Source organism: Leptinotarsa decemlineata, unplaced genomic scaffold (assembly GCF_025532065.1).
Source record: "Leptinotarsa decemlineata unplaced genomic scaffold, Ldec_3_MD MMD2_P_RNA_scaffold_6, whole genome shotgun sequence".
In the NCBI taxonomy this organism is placed as follows: Eukaryota; Metazoa; Arthropoda; class Insecta; order Coleoptera; family Chrysomelidae; genus Leptinotarsa; species Leptinotarsa decemlineata.
In genome coordinates this window covers 10957551-10979303 of record NW_027412533.1, presented here as the reverse complement: position 1 = coordinate 10979303, position 21753 = coordinate 10957551, and the positions used below count along the sequence as shown (strand labels likewise).

Here is a 21753-nt window from a genome sequence, read left to right as displayed (position 1 = left end):
ATTGAAGCTATCCATAGATTCGAATTATTTGAAAAAATATATCCCTTCTTACTAAAAATTTTCTGATTTTATCAAACATTTTTATTTGCATGTTTTTTAATTCATGGGTCTAGACACTTCATCGTTCAATTAATATTGTGGTCTGACTATTATTGACAATGTTATCGGAATAAACAAAAACTTTCAGGACAGAGGATAAGAACATATCATTCATTTCCCTCAGTTATTGTTGCTTATATCACTTGAATTTGGCGATGAAGTTTTCCTCATTAACAATCAATACACCTAAAGAATGCAAAACTTCTGTGGTTTTTAAAACTGTTCAGTGAAACCCTATCAAAAAAGATTTCTTGAATAGTTATCATGGACTTTCATCAATAATTAGGCAACTCCATCCCATGCCTCACAAAATATTTCAAACAATTCTAACTGAAATGACACTCAGACTTTTGAGAGTAATTCTTAAAGCCGACTTGTCCGTTTGACCTGATCTGCAGTTTCTTTCATGTTCCTTCAACCTTGTTCTCATGGATATTTTGGTGATTTCGATGTATACCTTCGCACAAGTGCACGGTATGCGATAAACCTCTGTTGCTGATAGTGGGTCTCTTTTGTCTTTAGCAGAACACGCACTCAATGAAGGAAACCACAGGATTCTGTTCGAAAACACGAAACTCATTGCCCCCGACCAGGGATACCATATCCGACTGGTACGGGAGGCAATAGAAATCCACAAACACAGAAATAATTTCAACAGAAAGAAGAAGCTGTGAACATCAATCGAATATGGAATTCCATTCTGAGGAGTTCAAGAATAGCAAACAGCATGACGTCAGGTAGAAAAAGGTCAACGGATGTTATTGACAATTTACCTAATCCAGGTACAGGTATCCCACACAGCACTAGATATTCATGGAATATTCCCTGTATATCATAAAACGAACGTATATATTCCAAATATTCATAGAATATTCTTGGAATATATACATGCCTTTAGAATATTCATAGAATATGCTTGAATGAATATGGCAGGATTATTCCCGAAAGAATGTGCATAGAATGTCTATAAATGGATTATTCTTCCTTGAATATTCTAAGAATATTGTCGATCGAATATACCATATGGTATATTCTTAGAATATATCCCCACGGTATATTTTGGAATATTCTATACAATGGAATTTTGAATTATCTTATAATAACGTATTCAAATAATTCAATATTATTAAAAACAAAAATATTTGTTGAAGATCTTAATGCATAACCTAATGTATATAACCCTGATAGTGTTAACCAGTTTTTGAACTCAACGCGAATATTATGGATGAATTGCTCCAACAGCAACTGTTGGAAACGACAAAAAAATTTGAATGGGCCAATAAATGAACCAATTGCATCAATAAATTGGGTAATTTTCATCCTATTTGTCTTTTTGTATTTGAAATTATTTAATTACAGAGCGAAAAATCCTGGAAAAAGAGAAATGGGTAAGTGAAGAATTGGAGTAGACGTTTCTCATTGGTCAATTGAAGTGTAGCCGCGACAGTCGAATAAGCTCTGTGAAAGCGGCTGTCCCTTACGGAAGCGCAGAAGGGCCACATATTTTTATTATTTGTTTCTTGGAAATTACGACTTTCAATCTCGAAATTTCGACTTTTATCTCGAAATTTCGACTTTAATCTCGAAATTTCGACTTTAAACTCGAAATTTCGACTTTAAACTCGAAATTTCGACTTCAATCTCGAAATTTCGACTTTAAACTCGAAATTTCGACTTTAAACTCGAAATTTCGACTTTAATCTCGAAATTTCGACTTTAAACTCGAAATTTCGACTTTAATCTCGAAATTTCGACTTTAATCTCGAAATTTCGACTTTAATCTCGAAATTTCGACTTTAAACTCGTAATTCCGAAATTACGACTTCAAACTCGAAATGTCGACTTTTTTTTCTGTATTGCGATGGTGAACCACCCAATCAATTTCACTAGTTCGGACTTCCATTGTCTACTATATAAAATGATTTGAAATCCCTGAAACAAGTAAAAAAGAATAATTAAAAAAGAATAGTTGAAAATAACAATTATATTAAGCAACAATAAACCTGAAATGAAATGATAGTGAAATAACCTACAAGTAAAAATATAATAATTGAATAAATAAAAATTAAAGGAATGAAAAAAGGAAATAAAAAAAAAATAAAAAAGTGTAGAGATTCCAAGTCACGTTAGTTCACGACGTTTCGATTGTTGGTATCTACAATCGTCTTCGGGTGATGACTGGACTGATTCCTCCGAGAGATGACTATTTTATAGGTCGTTGAAATGACCAACTCCCGCCAAAACGGTCATCTCTCACGGAATCAGTGAAGCGGAAAATGGAAAGTAGAGAAAGTGAAAGTATTTCAACGACCTATAAAATAGTCATCTCTCGGAGAAATCAGTCCAGTCATCACCCGAAGACGATTGTAGATACCAACAATCGAAACGTCGTGAACTAACGTGACTTGGAATCTCTACACTTTTTTATTTTTGATTATTTCCTTTTTTCATTCCTTTAATTTTTATTTATTCAATTATTATATTTTTACTTGTAGGTTATTTCACTATCATTTCATTTCAGGTTTATTGTTGCTTAATATAATTGTTATTTTCAACTATTCTTTTTTAATTATTCTTTTTTACTTGTTTCAGGGATTTCAAATCATTTTATATAGTAGACAATGGAAGTCCGAACTAGTGAAATTTATTGGGTGGTTCACCATCGCAATACAGAAAAAAAAGTCGACATTTCGAGTTTGAAGTCGTAATTTCGGAATTACGAGTTTAAAGTCGAAATTTCGAGTTTAAAGTCGAAATTTCGAGATTAAAGTCGAAATTTCGAGTTTAAAGTCGAAATTTCGAGATTAAAGTCGAAATTTCGAGATTAAAGTCGAAATTTCGAGATAAAAGTCGAAATTTCGAGATTGAAAGTCGTAATTTCCAAGAAACAAATAATAAAAATATGTGGCCCTTCTGCGCTTCGGTAGTCCCTTAATGCATGGTACATTTGCGTTAAATCCCACATTTGATTCAACATGGCGGTTGACGTGGCAGGTTCGCGTGTGTAATGCCTGGTGTACCATTTATAATTTGGGGTTGTCCAATTTGCAGTACAGCGAATAGTTTGATTTTGGATCTTCAAACAGGAGAGTTGCATATATTCAGTCTTCAAGAAAAGTAAGTAAAATGCAATAGTATCGATAGTAAAGTCATGGTGATTAACCTACTATACCTCATTTTAGGTTCGAGAAGAGTTGGTGTGTGGGATTTGTTGGTTTGACTGAGTACATGTTTGAACTAGAGTGATTTCAGTTGTGTATCTTCAATAGAGAAAAGTAAGTGAATGACACATTTTTTTGTATCATTTGTTTTCATAATTTTTATCACTCTTTTTCAAGATAGTATCAATTTGCCCAAAAGCAAACAGAGTGGTACCTGGTACAGGCAGGTGCGCCAAGGAACTGAAAATGTAATGAGTACTTTTCAACAAGACAATGCAAGTTGCTCTCCAAGTCATAAAATGTTGTAAATGTTCATGAGTAACCTATGCGAAAAATATCTATTTGATTTTTATTCCAGTTTTATTGTGCCACTTTCAAATAATGATAATGAACGTTAATGCACATTTTGTTCCAGGTATTACTATTGAAACACTGGCTGATGCATTGTTGGACAAATATAAGGAAAACTATTCTGGTGACCAAAGTTTGGATAACTTTAAGTAAGTGAAATTCATTGAAGAACCCATCATACCACTAATTTTAAATACTTCATTTGTGGGTTTATTTTTTTAATTGAGAAACCTAACCTAACCTATTTCTTGATGTAATACACTTTTTCTTTTTCAATGAAATGATATTTTTATTGTTTTTCAATTAGTGCTGATGAATTCACAGAGTTGTTATTTTAGTATATTTTTTAGTATACATTTGTTTGAGAGTAGGAACATCCTAATTTGAATACATCTCTAATATTTATAATATGACAGTATTCAGGAATATTTTATTCAGTGAATAAATATTTCAGTGTATATTGTTTTTAAAATATATTTGTTTATGAATATTATGTGTTTCATTACTTGTGTGAATCTTGCATCAAAATGCAATATATACATGCCTAATAGGGGTTACTCGTCACATTCTTGGAATATTCCAAATATTCCTAGAATATTCATAACATATATTTAAAGAATATTCTATGGTGTTTCTCTATTGTATATTCCTACAATAAACTAAGAATATCCTGAATATTTTATGAATATTCCTCGGGTTCTATTCCTGGAATATTCTTAATAGAATATTCCTTAGAAATTCTAAGAATATTATAAGATATTCCAAGAATATTCCCAAGGAATATTCTTAAAATATATCAAAGGTTCGCCAGGAGCACTTCCAGGGAATATTCTCCAGAAGATATATATATATATATATATATATATATATATATATATATATATATATATATATATATATATATATATCCATGGCATATTCATAGCATAATACAATATCCTTAAATGTATATTCATGAAATATACCTGGAATATCTATTGCTATGTGGGATTATCACAACAGACTACCTGGATCAACAGAAACACGCTTTATGAAATGTACCTAAGCCAGGTACAGATATTAGCACACTCCGATGATCCAGTCATCGGAGATATTTTAACTCAGGATGTATACACCTCTGAGGAAACTAGCCATTCGCGCCAGTGAAACGTCAGGAAAAATTCCAAATATCCACGGCCTTCAAACCCGAAAAATAGTGACACTAAAAACCTTGACAGCAAAAGCCTTAACCATTTTGTCAATTCTTCCATTTTTCAATTTTGACATTATTGATTCCAGTGGCGCCTTTGCTTTTTCAGCTGCAGGAAAACCCGGAAAAACCTGCAGCAGGTTTTTCCGGGTTTTCCTGCAGCTGAAAAAGCAAATGCGCCACTGGAATCAATGAAGTCGCCCCGGAGCGCCAATTAATTTTTATTGTTGTATTTATTTTATTTTTAAAGTCTTGAATATACAATATTTATTTTGACAACATTTTCATTAAATACTGAATGGGAAAATTTGGCCGAGGTGTCTATCAAGGTAATTTACTACTGACTGTTGCATATCGCGTAGGTGGGCGTCGTCAAAATGTGTTTTTACTAAGAAATTAGCTTTTTTCATTGGTTCAGAAATTATGTTATCGTTAATCACTAGGTGACGATCGGTGTTTTATTTCTGTCTTGTTAGTTCAGTCCCTATAGTCTAGTTGGTTTGTTTCCTTTCTCAACATTTTCTGAATGAACCTGTTAATGATATGTGTGCATGCGTTTTGACAATTTCACTCACTTTTCAATAGCGAATCTCTAGTGTGTACGAATATTCTGTAAATGTTTCCTTTACTGCGGATTATTGAAGCTCAATGGCGTGGAAGTTGTATTTGATCTAGTCTTCTGTTCGTTATTGGAGTAGCCGCATTGTTTGCTTCATTAGAAAATTCTTGAATTTTGTTACTTCATATGTCAATTTGTTTGGTGATATTCTGGGGAGGTATTTCTGGAAGAATTTCATATCAGTGAAATTATGGTTTCTACACTACAGGAGAGGCTCTCGGAATATGGGGGATATGGGTATTCAGATCGGCTTTTAGAAGAAGAGGCCTCATCATGAACAACATCCGCTAAGTTCTCTGAACAAAATGCTCTCGATGATCGAAGCCCCATGGTAACTCAAAAAGGTTGGGTTTGGAGTTTGTCTCACACAATTTTGTATCTTTGGCGTTGAAATCTTTCAGAAGGACTGTTTTAAGAAGTGTTGGTTCTTGATTATATAGGATGGTGATGGTGATTGGCCAAGTGTTTCGTAGAAGATCCACAATCCCCATTTTGTATAAATATAGTAGGCAAGGCCATGCTTGATGAGTACGGCTATATGCCGCCGAAGTGAGCGGCTTCAGGACGTTAGATGAGATTCTAGCCTAAGAAGTTAGGCGGGTTTTCGGTTGGGATGTAGATGATGTGGATGCAGGGATTTTGTATAATGCCGTTCGCAAAAGAAACCTTGGATCAAACAGTCACAATCAATTTCTGTCGTGTGTTCAGCTATGCATTTTCAATGTCTATTCGATAAGATCTTGTTGCCGCTGGCTACAAAGAATGTGGCTGAGATCATTGAGCATAACTCATTGGTACTCCGTTTATTTGGGAGTAGGTTGAAAAGAAGAGTGGTCTGCAGCTCATTATGGCCTGAACTTGTTCATCAATGGTGGTAATGGTTGTTTTTGAATGGTGGCGGGGGCAATGTCTTTGAGGTTTTTTGGGAGGTTATATATTTGAGTCGTGTTTGTTGTTTGACTAGAAATTAACAATCCAATAAAAACGACAACAAATATTTATTTTATTTCACCTAATAGCGCTGACATCATTAAATACAGAAAAGGTGAGTGGAAAAAAGTATCTGAAAGATTTTTTATTTTACAGAAGAGTGTGTATTCAATTATAAACACATTTTTGGCCCTTCATTCCTACCAGCTATTTTATATTGACTGGGACTGATGAACTGTTCCTGGAGAGATTCATCAATTAGTCAAGTGTTAACAAATTATTGAAAATAATTTGATGCTCTTGTATAAATAACAAAATAAGACCAATATATTGAACCAAAATATTCAAAGTATTTTTCACTTTCTAACATTATCAGGAACGTAATTGTCTTTTCCTGGAATTCCCGAACCACTGGCGTCGTCTAACCAAGGATATTGTTTAGGGCATTCATTGCAAGTTTCCAGATAACGCGTGTCGGTAAAATTCCATTCCGGTCGCTTAAAACTCAAAGCACATTTGTTGGGCAAATTGCAAGGTTTGGGTGGTAGGTTTTCCTTTTTGCAATCCCAAGGTTCGTATTTGTTGAGTTCACTCACTGTTTTCGGGTCTGTGATCCATGTCAAAGCTTGGGTGATAGTGACAAACCAAACGTCATCTCTGTAACAGACAGTTGAAAAAATGGGTCTGACATACTAACAGATCGAGTTAAAAAAATTGTGAAAAATAGCATTTTACTGAAGGGTTATAAGTTTCAATGGTGACAATATTTAACACTTACAAAGTTTGGACCCAATTCAAAAATTTATGTAGGCCTTGTTCTAATTCCTTGATGGAGAACCAGTTGGTATGAAAAGGCATCATGTATGGTGCTCTGTTCTGATCGTAGTATCTCAAAAAATCTTCCTGTAGCCATTCAAAGACATCGTCACCATCGTGGTTATGCAAAACACATTGGTCCAAGTAAGGGCAGTGACCTCCCTCAAACCCTTCCACATAATGGGTGTTCAGAGGAACTTCCCAAACGCCTATAAAATAACCAAAAAAATAAAATAATGACGTTGACATACAATACTTCAAATTGAAACTAGTATAAGTGTGTTTGAACTTAACTGGGTGAATGTGATGAACTTGAATGTATGTTAAACGAAATTAAAATAATTTACCAGGAAATGACTTGGTGGGACATGTTCCAGATTTACACTCGTGTGGAATTTTATAATCTAGAGTGTACGGCCAAACTGGAATGGGTAAAGCGGGTACTCCTATTGAGCTGTCGTAAATATATCCAAACTCTTCTAGAACCTTGAAAATTTAAATTTCTAAAATATTTTATATTCGTGAATATCTAGAGAAACAATTTTTGACCAACTTAAGGATTCAATTCAGTCAATGACTTCTTATCTTAATAATGTTTTCCAGTCTGCACCGATATCCATAAAAATTCAGGTTTAGGTTTTATTTTCCCTCTGCTTCAATGTTTTCACTATACTGGAAATTGCCTTCACTCTGGGGGTGGATGCCTTCCCTCCTTGGGGGTAGAAAAAGTTTCATTGAAACGGGTTAGGATAGATTGATTAATTCTAATTAACTTTTGTCAAATTACGTTTTTTCCTAAAAGTCAATATCTTTCAACTTCGAGAGTGGAACTGTCGATTTTTTAAAAAATCGTTTTCACGTGGTTTTCTGCGTATTTAATTAAAATAATTCTCAGTAACAATATGGCTCATAAAAAAACTTAAAGAATGGTAGTTTATGGTGTCTGTAAACCTAATACAAACGAAGAAATATATTGTTGAAGGATGGTTCTTATTCGTCAAATACCAAAATTGAAAGTTATAAGGTAGAATAACATAAAAACAATGCATTTTTGAGCAAACCCTCAGTACCTTTTTTTGGAATGCATAAAAATACCTTCATTTTCAATCTTCCATAGGAGTCTCAAGCATCAAAACTATGCGAATTATGACAGAAATAATGTTCGTCTGTTTTTGTGAAAATCACCTCTCAATCACCACCCAAATTGAAAATTATTGTTACCACTGCATAATTCATTTTATATTCATGTACTTGTAAAATGTTCCAGAAGTTTGACTGGTTCAAAATGATAAGTTTTGCAAAAAAAAATATAGCTGTGATGTGTATTCATCAATGCTGCAATGAATAGTTTTTGAATTATTTTGAAAAAAATATAGTTTTTTGCAAAACTAAGAACTTTAATCCGGTAAAACTTCTAGAGTGTACAAGTACACAAATAAAGTGAATTGTGAGGTGATAATTGTAATTCTGGTCATTGGGGGTTATTGTTCCCACATTTTTGCTGTCGAAAAAATAGGATCCCACCATTATTTTCGCCATAACTCGCTTAGTTTTGGTGCTAGAGGCTTTCAAGTATTTCATAAAGTTTTTTGAGTTTCCCCAGAAAAATTCGTTGCTTTTTTGGTTACTTCACGTTGAAACTTTCAGTTTTGGCATTTGACCAATAAAGACAAACTTAATACTTCGTATGTATTGAGTCTAAAGATATCATACATAAACCAATTTTTTTAGGCTATAAAATACTTACTTGTGTGTTATTCGCGAAAAACTGTCCAAAAACGTGTTTTTTTTTTGCTTGAAAAATTTACATATTCATGTCAATCTACCAATTTCAACATTAATTTCCAATGGAAATTTTTTCACCTCTCCGAGAACCGGTGGCATTCACCCCTTGGGTAAAAGCAACTCCCGGTACAAGGTCAACTTTTAAGTAAAGGGTGAGTAGAACCAGAATCCAATTTATGGACAGATCGGTGCTGTTTGGGAAATTATACAGTAACGCTCTATTTTACCTTCAATGAATACACTAAGGGTGCGAGTTTATTGTCAACTTCTTTCAAAAGTAAGATTGGATTCTCACCTTATATTGAGTATTACGCCCTGGCTTCAAAAATGGTGCCCTCATTCCTACAACTTCGCTTTTGGAAATGTTTGACAAATGTTTCAGAATGTCCCTCATTCCAACCATCTCACCAACCCATTCTTCGTATCCTTTATTTTCTAAACCAGTTTGGAGCCTTGAAGAAAAACAAACAAATCAATAATTGTTAATAAACAAAGCTACACTTTGTTTATTAACTTATTATTTATTTTTAATTCATATATGTTGTCCAACATACCGAGTGAAGTGTATGTCTGCAAATAGACGAAAAATCGTTGATGGTTCAATCCAGAACCTCTTAACATTATTAATTTTAGAGTGAGACAAAGAGAAATTAGGAACGATAATACTATACTCTGTCCATCTAAGCAACAGAGTGATCCAAAACATTATCATGCATAGTGCACGTGATGTCCCAGACAAGGCTGATTGTACAGAGTGCACTAAGAAACAACCGAAATTGTTTTATTATAATAATAATAATGATAATGAGTTGGAGTGTAGGGATACAAATTAGCAGTTTCTTCAGCCGTATCAATACTTGATATTTTGAAAATTTCAAACTTTAAATAACCGTATATGTACACACCACAGGCGTTAAATCGTAACTGCCCACTCGGACCTTGTAGCGATATATGAATTCCGCCAGCCGATTGCAGCTAAATCTGATTGGCCAGCGTAAGGAGGCTTGTTTATTTTACCCAATAGATGCAAATTTACGTGGTGATCACATGGCGATCACGCATCTATCATTGTTTGGGTTACTTTGTTTGTTGATTGGACAGAGTTTTTATTTATTGTACAAACCCATTCAAGAAGTTGGGACTCACTAGTCCAATGTCACGAATTTCAAGAAAGGCTAATTAGTCCGGACTAAATTATTTTTTTGAAACTCGATTGAGCCATTCAAAAGAGTTGTATTTTTTAATAAACATAGGGGGCGACAGCTGGTTAACTGAAAAACATATTTTAACAGAAAACAGACAGATGTTATTAGGAAAACTGTTTTATATTGTTTTTGTATCAAACGTAGTTTTTCCGTTTACACCCATGAATAAATAAATACCATAGTTTCTAAGATGCCTTCGTGACTTGCATTGCATGCTAAATAACATAATCCAATACTATCCAAAAAGCGGAATAAATTAAAAATACGATTCAACCTAGACAAAACATTACAAATAACAAATTTTCCATTTTAAATACTTGGAACATTGTTAAAACATGGAAAACATGACAAAATGGTTCAGACTTTCGCGGTTGAGGTTTTCAGTGTCACTGTTTTTCGAGTTTGAAAGCCGTGGATTTTTGGAATATAGCCCAAAAAGTGTATCAAAAACCCACACATACATATAGATACTTGCACACACTATCGAACCACCATCCTAGCCAAAAGAGAGGAGTCATCTCCACTCTAAGGGAACGGACTCGGAGAATATGTGAACCAGAACATCTTGAGAGGGAACTGAAATACCTTGAAGTGAACTTGACAACGAATGGATACAGTGCCTCCGAGATCAGGAAAACCTTGAAACCACGGTTAAAAAAGCGAAAACGGATCAGATGTTTGCACGCGCATATCTACCGTTTATCCCTAGGGTCACGAACAGAATTGGAAAACTATTGGATAAACACGACATCAAAACAGTCTTCAAATCAACGAGGAAGATACAAAAAAGCCTCAGGTCGGCTAAAGACAAAACAAGAGACCCATTATCAGCAGCAGGGGTCTATCGCATACCGTGCACTTGTGAGAAGGTATATATCGGAACCACCAAACGATCCATGGGAACAAGACTGAAAGAGCATAAAAGGAACTGCAGACTAGGCCAAGCGGACAAGTCAGCTGTGGCAGAGCACGCGCTTAGTGGAGGATACACATAATTTTATTTGAAAACACAGAACTAATTGTCTCCAACCAGGGATATTATAGCCGACTGGTACGGGAGGCAATAGAGATCCACAAACACACGGAGAATTTCAACAGAAAAGAAGAAGCGGTGAACCTCAATCGAATATGGAACCCCATTTCAAGGAATTAGAGAATAACGTACAGAATGACAACAGGCAGCAAGATTATTAATGTTTCAGGTTCAAGTATAGGTACAAGTGCGGGTACAAATACAGGTACCAATACAACTGATTACCTGACAAGGCATACGCTTTACGAAGCCTAAAAGTTAGTCATCGAACAGCAAGCCATGATAGTTAAACCTCTGAAGAAGCTAGCCACTCGCGCCAGCGAAACGTCAGGAAGAAATTCCAGAAATCCACAGCTTTCAAACTCGAAAAACAGTGACACATGGAAAACATGTTGGAATATAATGAAGAAAAAAATGTTCAATGCTGTTTCGGCTTCTTTGTAGGCATAGTTACCAAAATTTCAGGGTTTATATTTTTATATCTGAATCCGACTAAAATTCGGCCAGATATTAGAAATCAGTTAGGCTGGTGGCTAATGAAACGCTTCTTAAATAAAATTCATTGTGGAAATTCTATGATTATCAGTATTCATAATTATCATATTTCATCACCTAATTAATTGAACTGTGTGCGCCACTGTCGGTAGAGGGGAAGTCACAGTCTACCGCAGTTCGCGTCTTTTCCCGTAACTTGCGCGCCCCCGAATCTAGCGACTTCAACACAATCTGTGTCGTAGATATTGGTTTACTGAGTCTATTTATTTTTTGACGTCCATGGAAATAGACGCCAGACACAGTGATACCAAATCAACAAAGTCTTCTTATAAATACATATTGATTTTTGAATAAATGAAGTTTTAGCATCAAACTTACTATACATAGCGTCCTATATTGTATTATTCATAATTATTTTCAATTAATGAACGTGTGCCAGAGAAATAGTCTGTTGCAATGTTTTATTATAGCATTTTCGAAGTTGGCTTTAGGTTCGAGGTTAGGAACACAGCAGGGTGTGAAGCCTCATAAGTTTTAAAAATATCAATTTAATTTAATGAATATCAATTTATCTACCTGACATTCAGAATGCCAATTAAATATATCTTTGAAAACACAAGTAATAACTGCCACCCTCATAAGTTACTTCAAATTCTGAGCACCAAGAACGTTCCCCGTCGAGAGAAATCGAAACAAGACAAAAATATTCTCTAGTCTAGTCGAAAGGATGCATTTTCTTGTCTTGTCTCTTCTTCAAATGTCGACAGTCATCAGACTTACTCCACTCTTTCATTTTGTTGATCTGAATGAATTGAAAATGAAATATAAAAACTGATTCAACTAGATTCAAACCTAACCGATCACAATTACAGAAACTGGATTGTATTCTTGTTACTTCGGGCAAAGATCGTGCGGACGCATTTTTACATTCCTATTTTAACTTATTATCATTCAGGTACAGCCTTCCACTTGAAATTCGAACCACACGATTTCGATACGAAGGGTCAAGATTACGTCTTGTAATGTAAACAAATACTCACGATATTGTTTCTGTTCCAATCTCATGGCCTTCGCTAGCAAGTTCTTGAATCATGTGGTAATTGCTATATTCGTGAGAAATGAAGAAGGTACCTTTAATTTCACATCCATTTGGGTTCTTCCTCTTATGGTTGAACACTTTTCTGTAATGATCGTAGTTATTCAAATTAACGGCACCGTCCAACGTTAGTACAATCATTTGAGGTATCTGAAAAGGGCAAAGGAGCCAATATCAGCTTCAAAGCTCAGAAATATCATCGGTTTTTACCTAATTTAGTCTAGTTCACAAGTTAAAATTAGTGTTAACATAGATAAAGCTACTGAAAATATGAGCGATAGCTCATTGATTTCAGAATAGCATATAGAAAAAAAGGATTTTGATGATTTTACAGCTCCGCGCGCCCGTTACTGTCTATCTGTATTTTTTAAATATTAAATATCAATTTGAAAATTTGAACGATTAACGGTGTTATTTGAAAAATTCAAAAAATGGAGTACCGTTGGAAATAAAAATTATTTTGATTTTTTTAAAAATTATACAATTTTAACTGACAGTTTTTTATACTAACAATTTCTTTTCGACCTCCGTTTTTATTAATGACTTAAAAGTTCAAATAATAGTTTCGCAAAATGCAAACTTTTTGGAATCTTTCTTATGTGAGAAGATCATTCATGAAAGTTTATGAAAATACAAGCGATTCGCCCCGGCTACGCATGGGTGCAATGTTGTTACTAAATATAAATTCACCCACCGGAAATTTAACGGCATGGAGAAACAGTGATAAAAAGATAATTTTGTTTTATGGGCGTGCCTTTTTTCCCTGTAGCTGGCGCCCCAGGGAAAACATATTTAAAAATCCTTTCTACCTACATACAAAATTTCAGCCTTCGAAAATATGCCACTATGGAGAGGTAACTTTACTTTATGAACGCGCGTTTTTCCACCGCGGATGATGCTCCAGTTGGAAAATTCATAAATTCTTTTTTATTGCACATCTATAACATAAAACGAACCTACATACAAAATTTCAGCCTCCGAAAATAAAGCAATACAGAAAAACAGTGATGAAAAGTTAATTTTCATATATAAACGCGCCCCTCTTATCCCCAGGGGGTGCGCCCCAGTTGGAATATTCAAAAATGTTTTCTTGTGCATCTTAGACCTGAGAAGCACCTACACACCAAATTTCAACTTCCTATAACTCACCAGTACGGAGAAACAGAGATGAATGAGTGTTTATAACTATAGATTATTTTAAATCATCTAGAAAAACAATTCGTTCAGGCCAATCTCAACTTCCTACACTGTAGTCAACTACTTCCCTGGCTGATACCACGAAGGGCGTTGGATTATATCCGACAGGTGTCAGTGTAGGATTCTTCACTGAAGTTATTCCTGCATATGCTGTTGGCGATACAACTGCCGCAATAGATTTTCAATTATTGGAACACACTTGCAGACCGGTTTCAGGCTGTTTGGCCACTCGTCAGTGCAAGGTAGTGTCTATCATCTTACATAAAGACGATTATTTCCCATAATTGAAAATCGAATTCATTCAGAGTATCATTCCTCGAACTAGACTGAAGCGCACAACAAACAACAAGTTTGTCATCGCCCCATCGTGCCAAGTATGCCCAGTGACTATATGTCAAGAGATATTTTGCTTATTTCAATGATAAAAGTAAAAAATTATTTAAATATCGAAAAAGTATGTTGAAGAAAAAATGTTGTTAAATTATTATCGTTTTCGCAACTGACAATGGCAGTAATTGACGCTACGTATAATTTTTTACATTATTTGTTAATAAATCATTTATAAACGAGCAGGCAAGTCTAGTATCTGTATATGAAAAATATACCATTTCATTATCATGAAAACATAATCAATTTCGAAAGAAAAAATGTTCTCATATTTTTTCATTATTTATATAGTTTTTTTTATTTTATATTTTTTTAAATAATTAGTCATATTCGTCATTCCTCAGCAGAAATTTTTTTAATTTCATTCTGTCCACAGTAAATCAACATACCCTTCACACACTTGCGGTCGGTAAATTGAACATTGCGGCACCTGATGCCATAATGTGTTACCCAGCATCACTTTTTATTTTTGAAAGCAATGATGTTTTATTTTTCACTTTTGACCGGTTCTCATTCAAAAATAATAACAAGAAATTCCACTGAAATCTGTACAAAATGTACAGAGTGGGCCAAATTGGACACTTTCAAAGGAAAACTCCTGTTTTCAAACTAGATAGATGAAAACTGATGACTCAATGGTGGAAACCGCATATCGATATCAATCATCGTTTCTGAGTTACAGCATGTTTTTCGAAAATGTGCATTTTAGAAAAGTTGCTGTAACTTTTTTTCTGTTGAAAATTTCTCCTTCCTATGGAAACATTTCCTGAGCACTTTTTACCTGAGCACTTTATATACCTGCATATTTTAAAATGTAGCACGCACTTGATGTTTTGCTAGAGTCATCTTTGAAACACAGAGCTTTCAGGTTTTTTTATGTAGACTTTGAAATACACATTTAAATCAAATAATTGTAGGCTTTGGACGATGCAACGATAAAACAGAATGCAAATCTTTACTGGTAGCTGTCAAATTTTGAATCAAGCAGTAAAGACGCTATTCAATTAGTGATTTTTGTTCAATTTTCAAACATATTCGCAACAAAGTATGAGAATTATGAAAAATGGGATATGATACAAACCGAAAAAAAAGCAAAAGCAGCATACAAGCAATTATACGAGAACTTAATTAATGGTGGTCGATTTGAAAAGAAAAGGTCAAAATTATATGAATCAACTGGGAACAAGGAGTTGGAAGAAATAGTCGTTTTAGGAGCTGTTGAAATTTATTCCAAAACATTAACATGAAATTTGAGAATATCAACAGGCCTACCAAGAACTGACGTTAGGAGGATTTCAAAAAAACACAAATTCAAGGCATACAAGACCAGAAGAGTTCATCAACTCAGACCAGGAGATTTTGAACGCCGCATGACTTCTTACCAGTGGTTCCTGGAAAGTTGTAACCAAGTGCGTGATTTTTCGTTAGATAAATTGTATTTGGACAGACGAAGCTAATATGAGCAGTGCCGGCATTTTCCACCGCTACATATCTTATACTTGGGCACAACAAAATCCTCATTCTATGATGGAGGAAGTTTTGGATTTATTGTGTGGACAGGTGTTTTCAAGGATAGAAATTCATCGGCTCGTTCATTTATGATGGCACTCTCACATCCCAGAGGTATTTGGAAATTTTAAGGCAAAATATTGAACCCCTTGTTGATGCAAAGTTTTTCATCACTGAACAACTTCTTTATGTTGATCAAAGTGTGCATTTCAAAGTCTACATGAAAAAACTTAAAATCTCTGCATTTCAAAACATCAAGTGTGTTACATTTTTGAAAAGGTAGTTTTGAGCTCTGGTGAAATATGCAGGAATACATAGGGCGTCTCATTAAAAATTGTTTTCCATCAATAACTACTGATATCTCATTTAAAAAAATAAGTTTATATACCATTGCATTGTACGTAAAAAAGTTACAGCAATTTTTCGAAAACGCACATTTTCGAAAATCATCATATCAATATGCGGTTTTCACTATCAAGTTGGTAAAAAAATTTGACCCTCAGACACAGATATTAGTTTTCATCTATCTAGTTTGAAAACAGGAGTTTTCCTTCAAAAGTGTCCAATTTAGCCCTCTCTGTACAAGCTTGGTCATATTGTTGAGAACTAAGATGATAATAATAATCATATACAATTATCAAAAAACAATAAATATTCATTGGACTCTTTAGCAAACCTTAGAAGAATGTCATGTATGTATATTATGCTATTTAGGTTCAATAAAATTAATGATTTTTATTTCATTTGGACCACTGGTCCTATACCTATTAACGCAGTTTAGGCTCTTTCACTTGTAAAATAAAATTTTCTACCAAATTTAGTAAATGAGAAATAATAAAAAACCATGGGAATTGATACTATTATTTCAAACTGCCAATTAAAATTTGAAATTTATATTATTCGTAAAATATTATGAAGACAGAATGAGGTGGAATGTTATGCGATACATGTCTATTAGGTTTTATTATAGTAGGTACACGTTATAATTTTATCGACATTTCCTTATTTTTTATGCCTTATAACTTGTTGAATAATGCAGATATAGTAGATTCGTTCATTGATAAAATATATGTCAAATTGTCTTTCTGTTGTATCCATATCTCCTGTAGTTTAAAAGTTTGAATTATATACCTGTTTCAATCATTATTTATTATACTCGTGTTTTGTTCTATACCAGATATCGACTTTTTATCGCATTATGTTTTTTGTCATTATGTTATGCCATAATTTTTTCCTATATATCGAAATGATTTAAAAAAATTCAACTCTGTTAGTGAACAAAGGTCACTTTATTCTTGAGAGAAGTGACCATATGAAATATGAGAAATTATAAGATTTTACATTTTATCGTAGGATCCTAGCACGGTGAAAAATGATTATTTATTCTCCATTTTGACATTGGTAGTCTTGATAGTTATTATGTATGGATTTTTAAATGTCGGCCAAGGTGAGTAAAAATTAATGGTTTGCTACAAAAACGAAATCATGAACTTTTATCGCTATTTTCATAGTTATTGAAAAGTCGGAAATCTATACATTGTATGTTCATATTTGATATCGATACTCACTTCTTCTGGATCTAAATTTCCCGGTACAATTGTGCCGTCCTTCGAACAAAAACAATAAGGCAATTGACATTTCGCTGGATCGCATTTCGTTGCTAGATCTGTTGGAATTTCTGTGACTGGAGATGGCGCTGCAAAAGGAAAGGAAAATTGCTAGTTACATATTTTGCAAATAATTGAAGATTTGAAACATTTTTCACAATTTGCGTTGTATAAAAATATTGAATACATGAGACTTAATAAGGTCGAGTTTTTCGTTATTTTCGTTAACTTCAGTTATTACTAGCCGCTGCCCGCGACTTGGTTTACGTGGACTTCGGATTTTGAATTTTTACAGATTTTCTAACAGCAAAAAGTTGTTACATATATTATTATCTTTGATTTATAAGAAAATCGCTTTACAAATACAAAAACTCTAGATATGGTTAATCATAATTTCAGCCAAATCAACTGAACAGTATTTCTTGAGTCATCGCCCACTTAATTTGTTTCTGTTGTTATATTCGTTTATTTTTATTTCTATTTATTGAACTTAAAAGTAAAGAATCTCTTTTCGCACAGATGAAAGTACAGTGTCTACTGCGTTAAACAAGACACCCGATATAATAGTTTTTTCAAATACCTTCCATGAACAGACTGCGATCAGTTACACTTTGATTACTTGTGTTGATGATATTGACGAACTACCGATACAAAAGTTTAAAACTCACTCGATTCTAAGGGTCCACATCTCGCTTCATTTTTGAAAGTGCAATATTTTGCCACGTCATCAAAATAGAGTCCAGATGGGCATCTGTTGACATATGGAAACCCATCGACACACTGAAAAAATAAAATAAAATAAAAAGGACTAGATATTATTTTACTTGCAGCTATAATAATGGCTGTTACTCCTAAGAATCAAATAATAATGTATACTCCTAATTGATATCCGTTGTAATTTTGTACTACACATCAATTCACACAATTCAGCGTAAAAACTCTGCTTGAATCAACTATAGAGTATATCATATGTCAAATGTCATATTTTAAATTCAAAAATTTCAAATGTGAGTTATTGTGATTTTCTTTTTCGGTTTTGAAAACGGAAAAGGATTATTTTCCGAGACGTCAGAATAAATATGAATTTGACAAGTTACTAAATTGAATTTTTCAATGATTTATATCACACAGTAACTTTTCAGAATATAGATTCTGTCAAAGAATAGAATAATCTTTGCAGATTTTCAACCTCTAAAAAGTAAAGATAGGTATCAATAAAATTTTTAGCTCCATTTGCTTGCAAAATTTATAAAATACCTACTGTAGGTATTTTGTGATAGATATTTCGAATTTACTTGATGGTTATGAAGTATAAAGTTCCCAATTCAAACTACGGAAAGTGAAAATACCCAAAAATGTTAATAAAGTCACTAATTTCCTTCTCTTTTTGTTTAATATCACACAAAGTTCAAAATATGTCATTATCACTCTCATTATTTTTCTGCATATTTTTTCCAGTTCGTCTTTAGAAAAAGCAGTTAAATAGATGTTGATTTCAGTATTTCATGAAATTGAATAAATTAAAAATTAACTGGGAAAGAAAGTTTTTGGCTTTCTACTACTCCATCTTGATACAAAAAATAAGAACGAGGGAGTCTTCCAAAGAAAGGAAGGAAGTAACTCTATACATGGATGTGTAGATCATGCAAAGAAGTAACTTTCCGACACAAACTGAAAGAAAGTCCTCCTGAAAGAGCTACTTTCATATAAACATTGAATTATACGAAAGAAAAAATTCTTTCGTATAATATAATATAATATAATATAATATAATATAATATAATATAATATAATATAATATAATATAATATAATATAATATAATATAATATAATATAATATAATATAATATAATATAATATAATATAATATAATATAATATAATATAATATAATATAATATAATATAATATAATATAATAATATAATATAAAAAATATAACCCCTTCAATTCATATAAAAATTATGGTAAATGAAAGCTATGATAAATTAATTTAATTTTTTGTCCTATTCCGTATGACATTCAACATTAGAGTACTTACATATGCAATAAGACAGGGACGTCTTTGCTTCAAAATAAGTTGTTTCTCGATAATTTTTCTAGAGTATTATAAGATGGTTTTACCATGTTTGGTGATTAGCGAGATTGCTAATATCTATGTTGCTGAAGAATTCGGTAATGAGACAAAATTAATAATGATCACAGCAGTCGATGCATTCGAAAAAAGATGGAAGTGGAATTTCCGGTACAGAACAAATTCGACAGAAGTGTAGTTCATTTCCTGATGACGGCATCAGGTTGGTGAAACGCATTTTTAGATTTTTAGAGTTTTGAAGTATAAAAGAAGTGTTTGTTTTGGGAAAGGAATAATATCGAAAGGAAATGAAAATAATTTGAAAATTGTATGATTCATCTTCAACACTACTAATTAAACTTATGTAAGGTACTGACTCAATCATTCCAGTTGACTATTGTATGATATTGAATTTACGTGAATTTATTTGATGAAAACAACTAGTCTTTATTCTATCCGAATAAATTACATACCATCGTTTATAAAAAGGAAATGTGTGTACTTTTCTAACGCACCAAAAATCGGTTGCTGTTCACCTTGAAACACATTGAGACTTTCAAGATAAATAATTAACTGCATTCAATGAAATGAATTTAACACTTGTTCAAAAAAACATAACGCTCTGGGGGACAAACAATGTGTTTTACTGAGTTTTTAGCATTTATTCAAGAGGAAGTTCAAACTGAAGGTAAACACTTGGTGATCACCTTCAGTGATAACGGTTTGGTGTTGGTATAAAACTCCAGTAATATTCATTTTCAATGATGCTTTTTATCGTAGTATTTTAACTTCAACTTAAAATTCACGGATTGAATATTTATTAATTTTTCTCACCTGATAAAATCTTTTACATGTTGCCGGGTCCGCATAATTTCCATTTCCAGTGCTCTGGGGACATTCGAATTCTTTGCCATCAGCTTTACCTTTTTTTTGGTCGTTTTGGCTTGTAACTGTAAAGAACTATGGATAAATCAATTTAAACTATACAAAATAATTGAAAATATTATATTTGTTATTGATACTGAAGTTTTTGGTCGACTCAAAAAAGGTAATCACATATCGAGTATCCAGTAATATTACTCTAGTCGAATTGCAACATATAAATACGCGAAGTAACAGTTGGGAATTGGTATATAATTCATTTCCGGATGACGCAAAAAGTGTTGTACTTCTGAATAGTAAAAGAACAAATAAAACTTGCTTGGGAAGCTTTTCTTATAATGGCAGATGAGGTTACAGCAAAATCGTTGTTTACTCATCTGTTTACTGTGAAGAAAAAGCCTCATACAATCTAAACTTTGATAATTCTAGTATGACAAATGACTTTTTCCAAATACATTCAAGAACTGAATCTGACTATGATGAATCTGTCAAAAAACTAAAACCCAAAAAAGCTGCGGGAAGCTCCTTACATATTGAAGGGCGGTTATGAATGGTAAAGATGTCCACTACTCTATATTTTTAATTTGATAGCTGAAAATATTTTTCCTGAATTTTAGAAAACATATATTACCATAACTATATTCAAATCAGGGAATGAATATGCGCTCCGTCTAGGTTATTGGAGTAAATTATATATTCGAAACTGTATAAATTCGCTAATAAATACATAGCACCTGAACAGCATGGCTTTATGACCTGAAAGTCATTAAATACTAATTCATTTATTTTCTGTAATCGAGCTTTCGAATCTTTACAAAATAAATCTCCGTGAATACACGGACTTCCGTAAAGCTTTTGATCAAGTAAATCATAATGTGCTTTTGCTAAAAATTTGTTAATTTGGCTTGACGAGGAATTTTCTTGAATCAATTAAAAATTACTTGAGGAATAGATTTTTCATTGTTTCCGGTGTTCCTCAGGGATCGACTCTAGGACCTCTCCTATTCTTATTATTCATCAATTATTTACCTTCGGTCTTGTCTGCTCTTTGCAGATGATCTCAAAATTTTTAAACGTATTCAAACTGTTAGAGACTGCGTATCACTACAAAAAGAATTTAACAACATTGTAAATTGCAGTTACACTAATAAGTTATTTTTCAATATTATAACAAAATGTTATACGTTAACAATATCTCGTTTGAAAGATGTGATTAAATTTGAATATTATATGGATGGAGAAGTTCTGGATGTGAAAACTGAGGTAAAAGACTCAGGCATTAATAATAATAGTACTTTTTCCTTCACAAAGCATACACT

At 33.1% G+C, this 21753-nt stretch overlaps 1 protein-coding gene across 3 annotated transcripts in view; it reads right to left on the bottom strand.

Moving 5' to 3' along the window:
• Positions 1-6398: 6398 nt before the first annotated feature.
• The window catches only part of Cda4 (chitin deacetylase Cda4), a 39948-nt gene continuing 24593 nt past the window's right edge, over positions 6399-21753 (bottom strand). For 2 of the 3 annotated variants that reach the window (XM_074169958.1, XM_074169960.1), the window contains exons 2-9: positions 20387-20502; positions 18148-18259; positions 17441-17568; positions 12724-12929; positions 9246-9402; positions 7513-7651; positions 7128-7374; positions 6399-7006 (exon numbers count right to left, since the gene is read on the bottom strand). In XM_074169958.1, the coding sequence (XP_074026059.1) occupies positions 6706-7006; positions 7128-7374; positions 7513-7651; positions 9246-9402; positions 12724-12929; positions 17441-17568; positions 18148-18259; positions 20387-20502 (1406 nt within the window). In that variant the 3' untranslated portion in view covers positions 6399-6705. Of the gene's footprint in view, positions 7007-7127; positions 7375-7512; positions 7652-9245; positions 9403-12723; positions 12930-17440; positions 17569-18147; positions 18260-20386; positions 20513-21753 lie in introns of all 3 variants that reach the window. The other variant, XM_074169959.1, reaches the window with a different exon arrangement.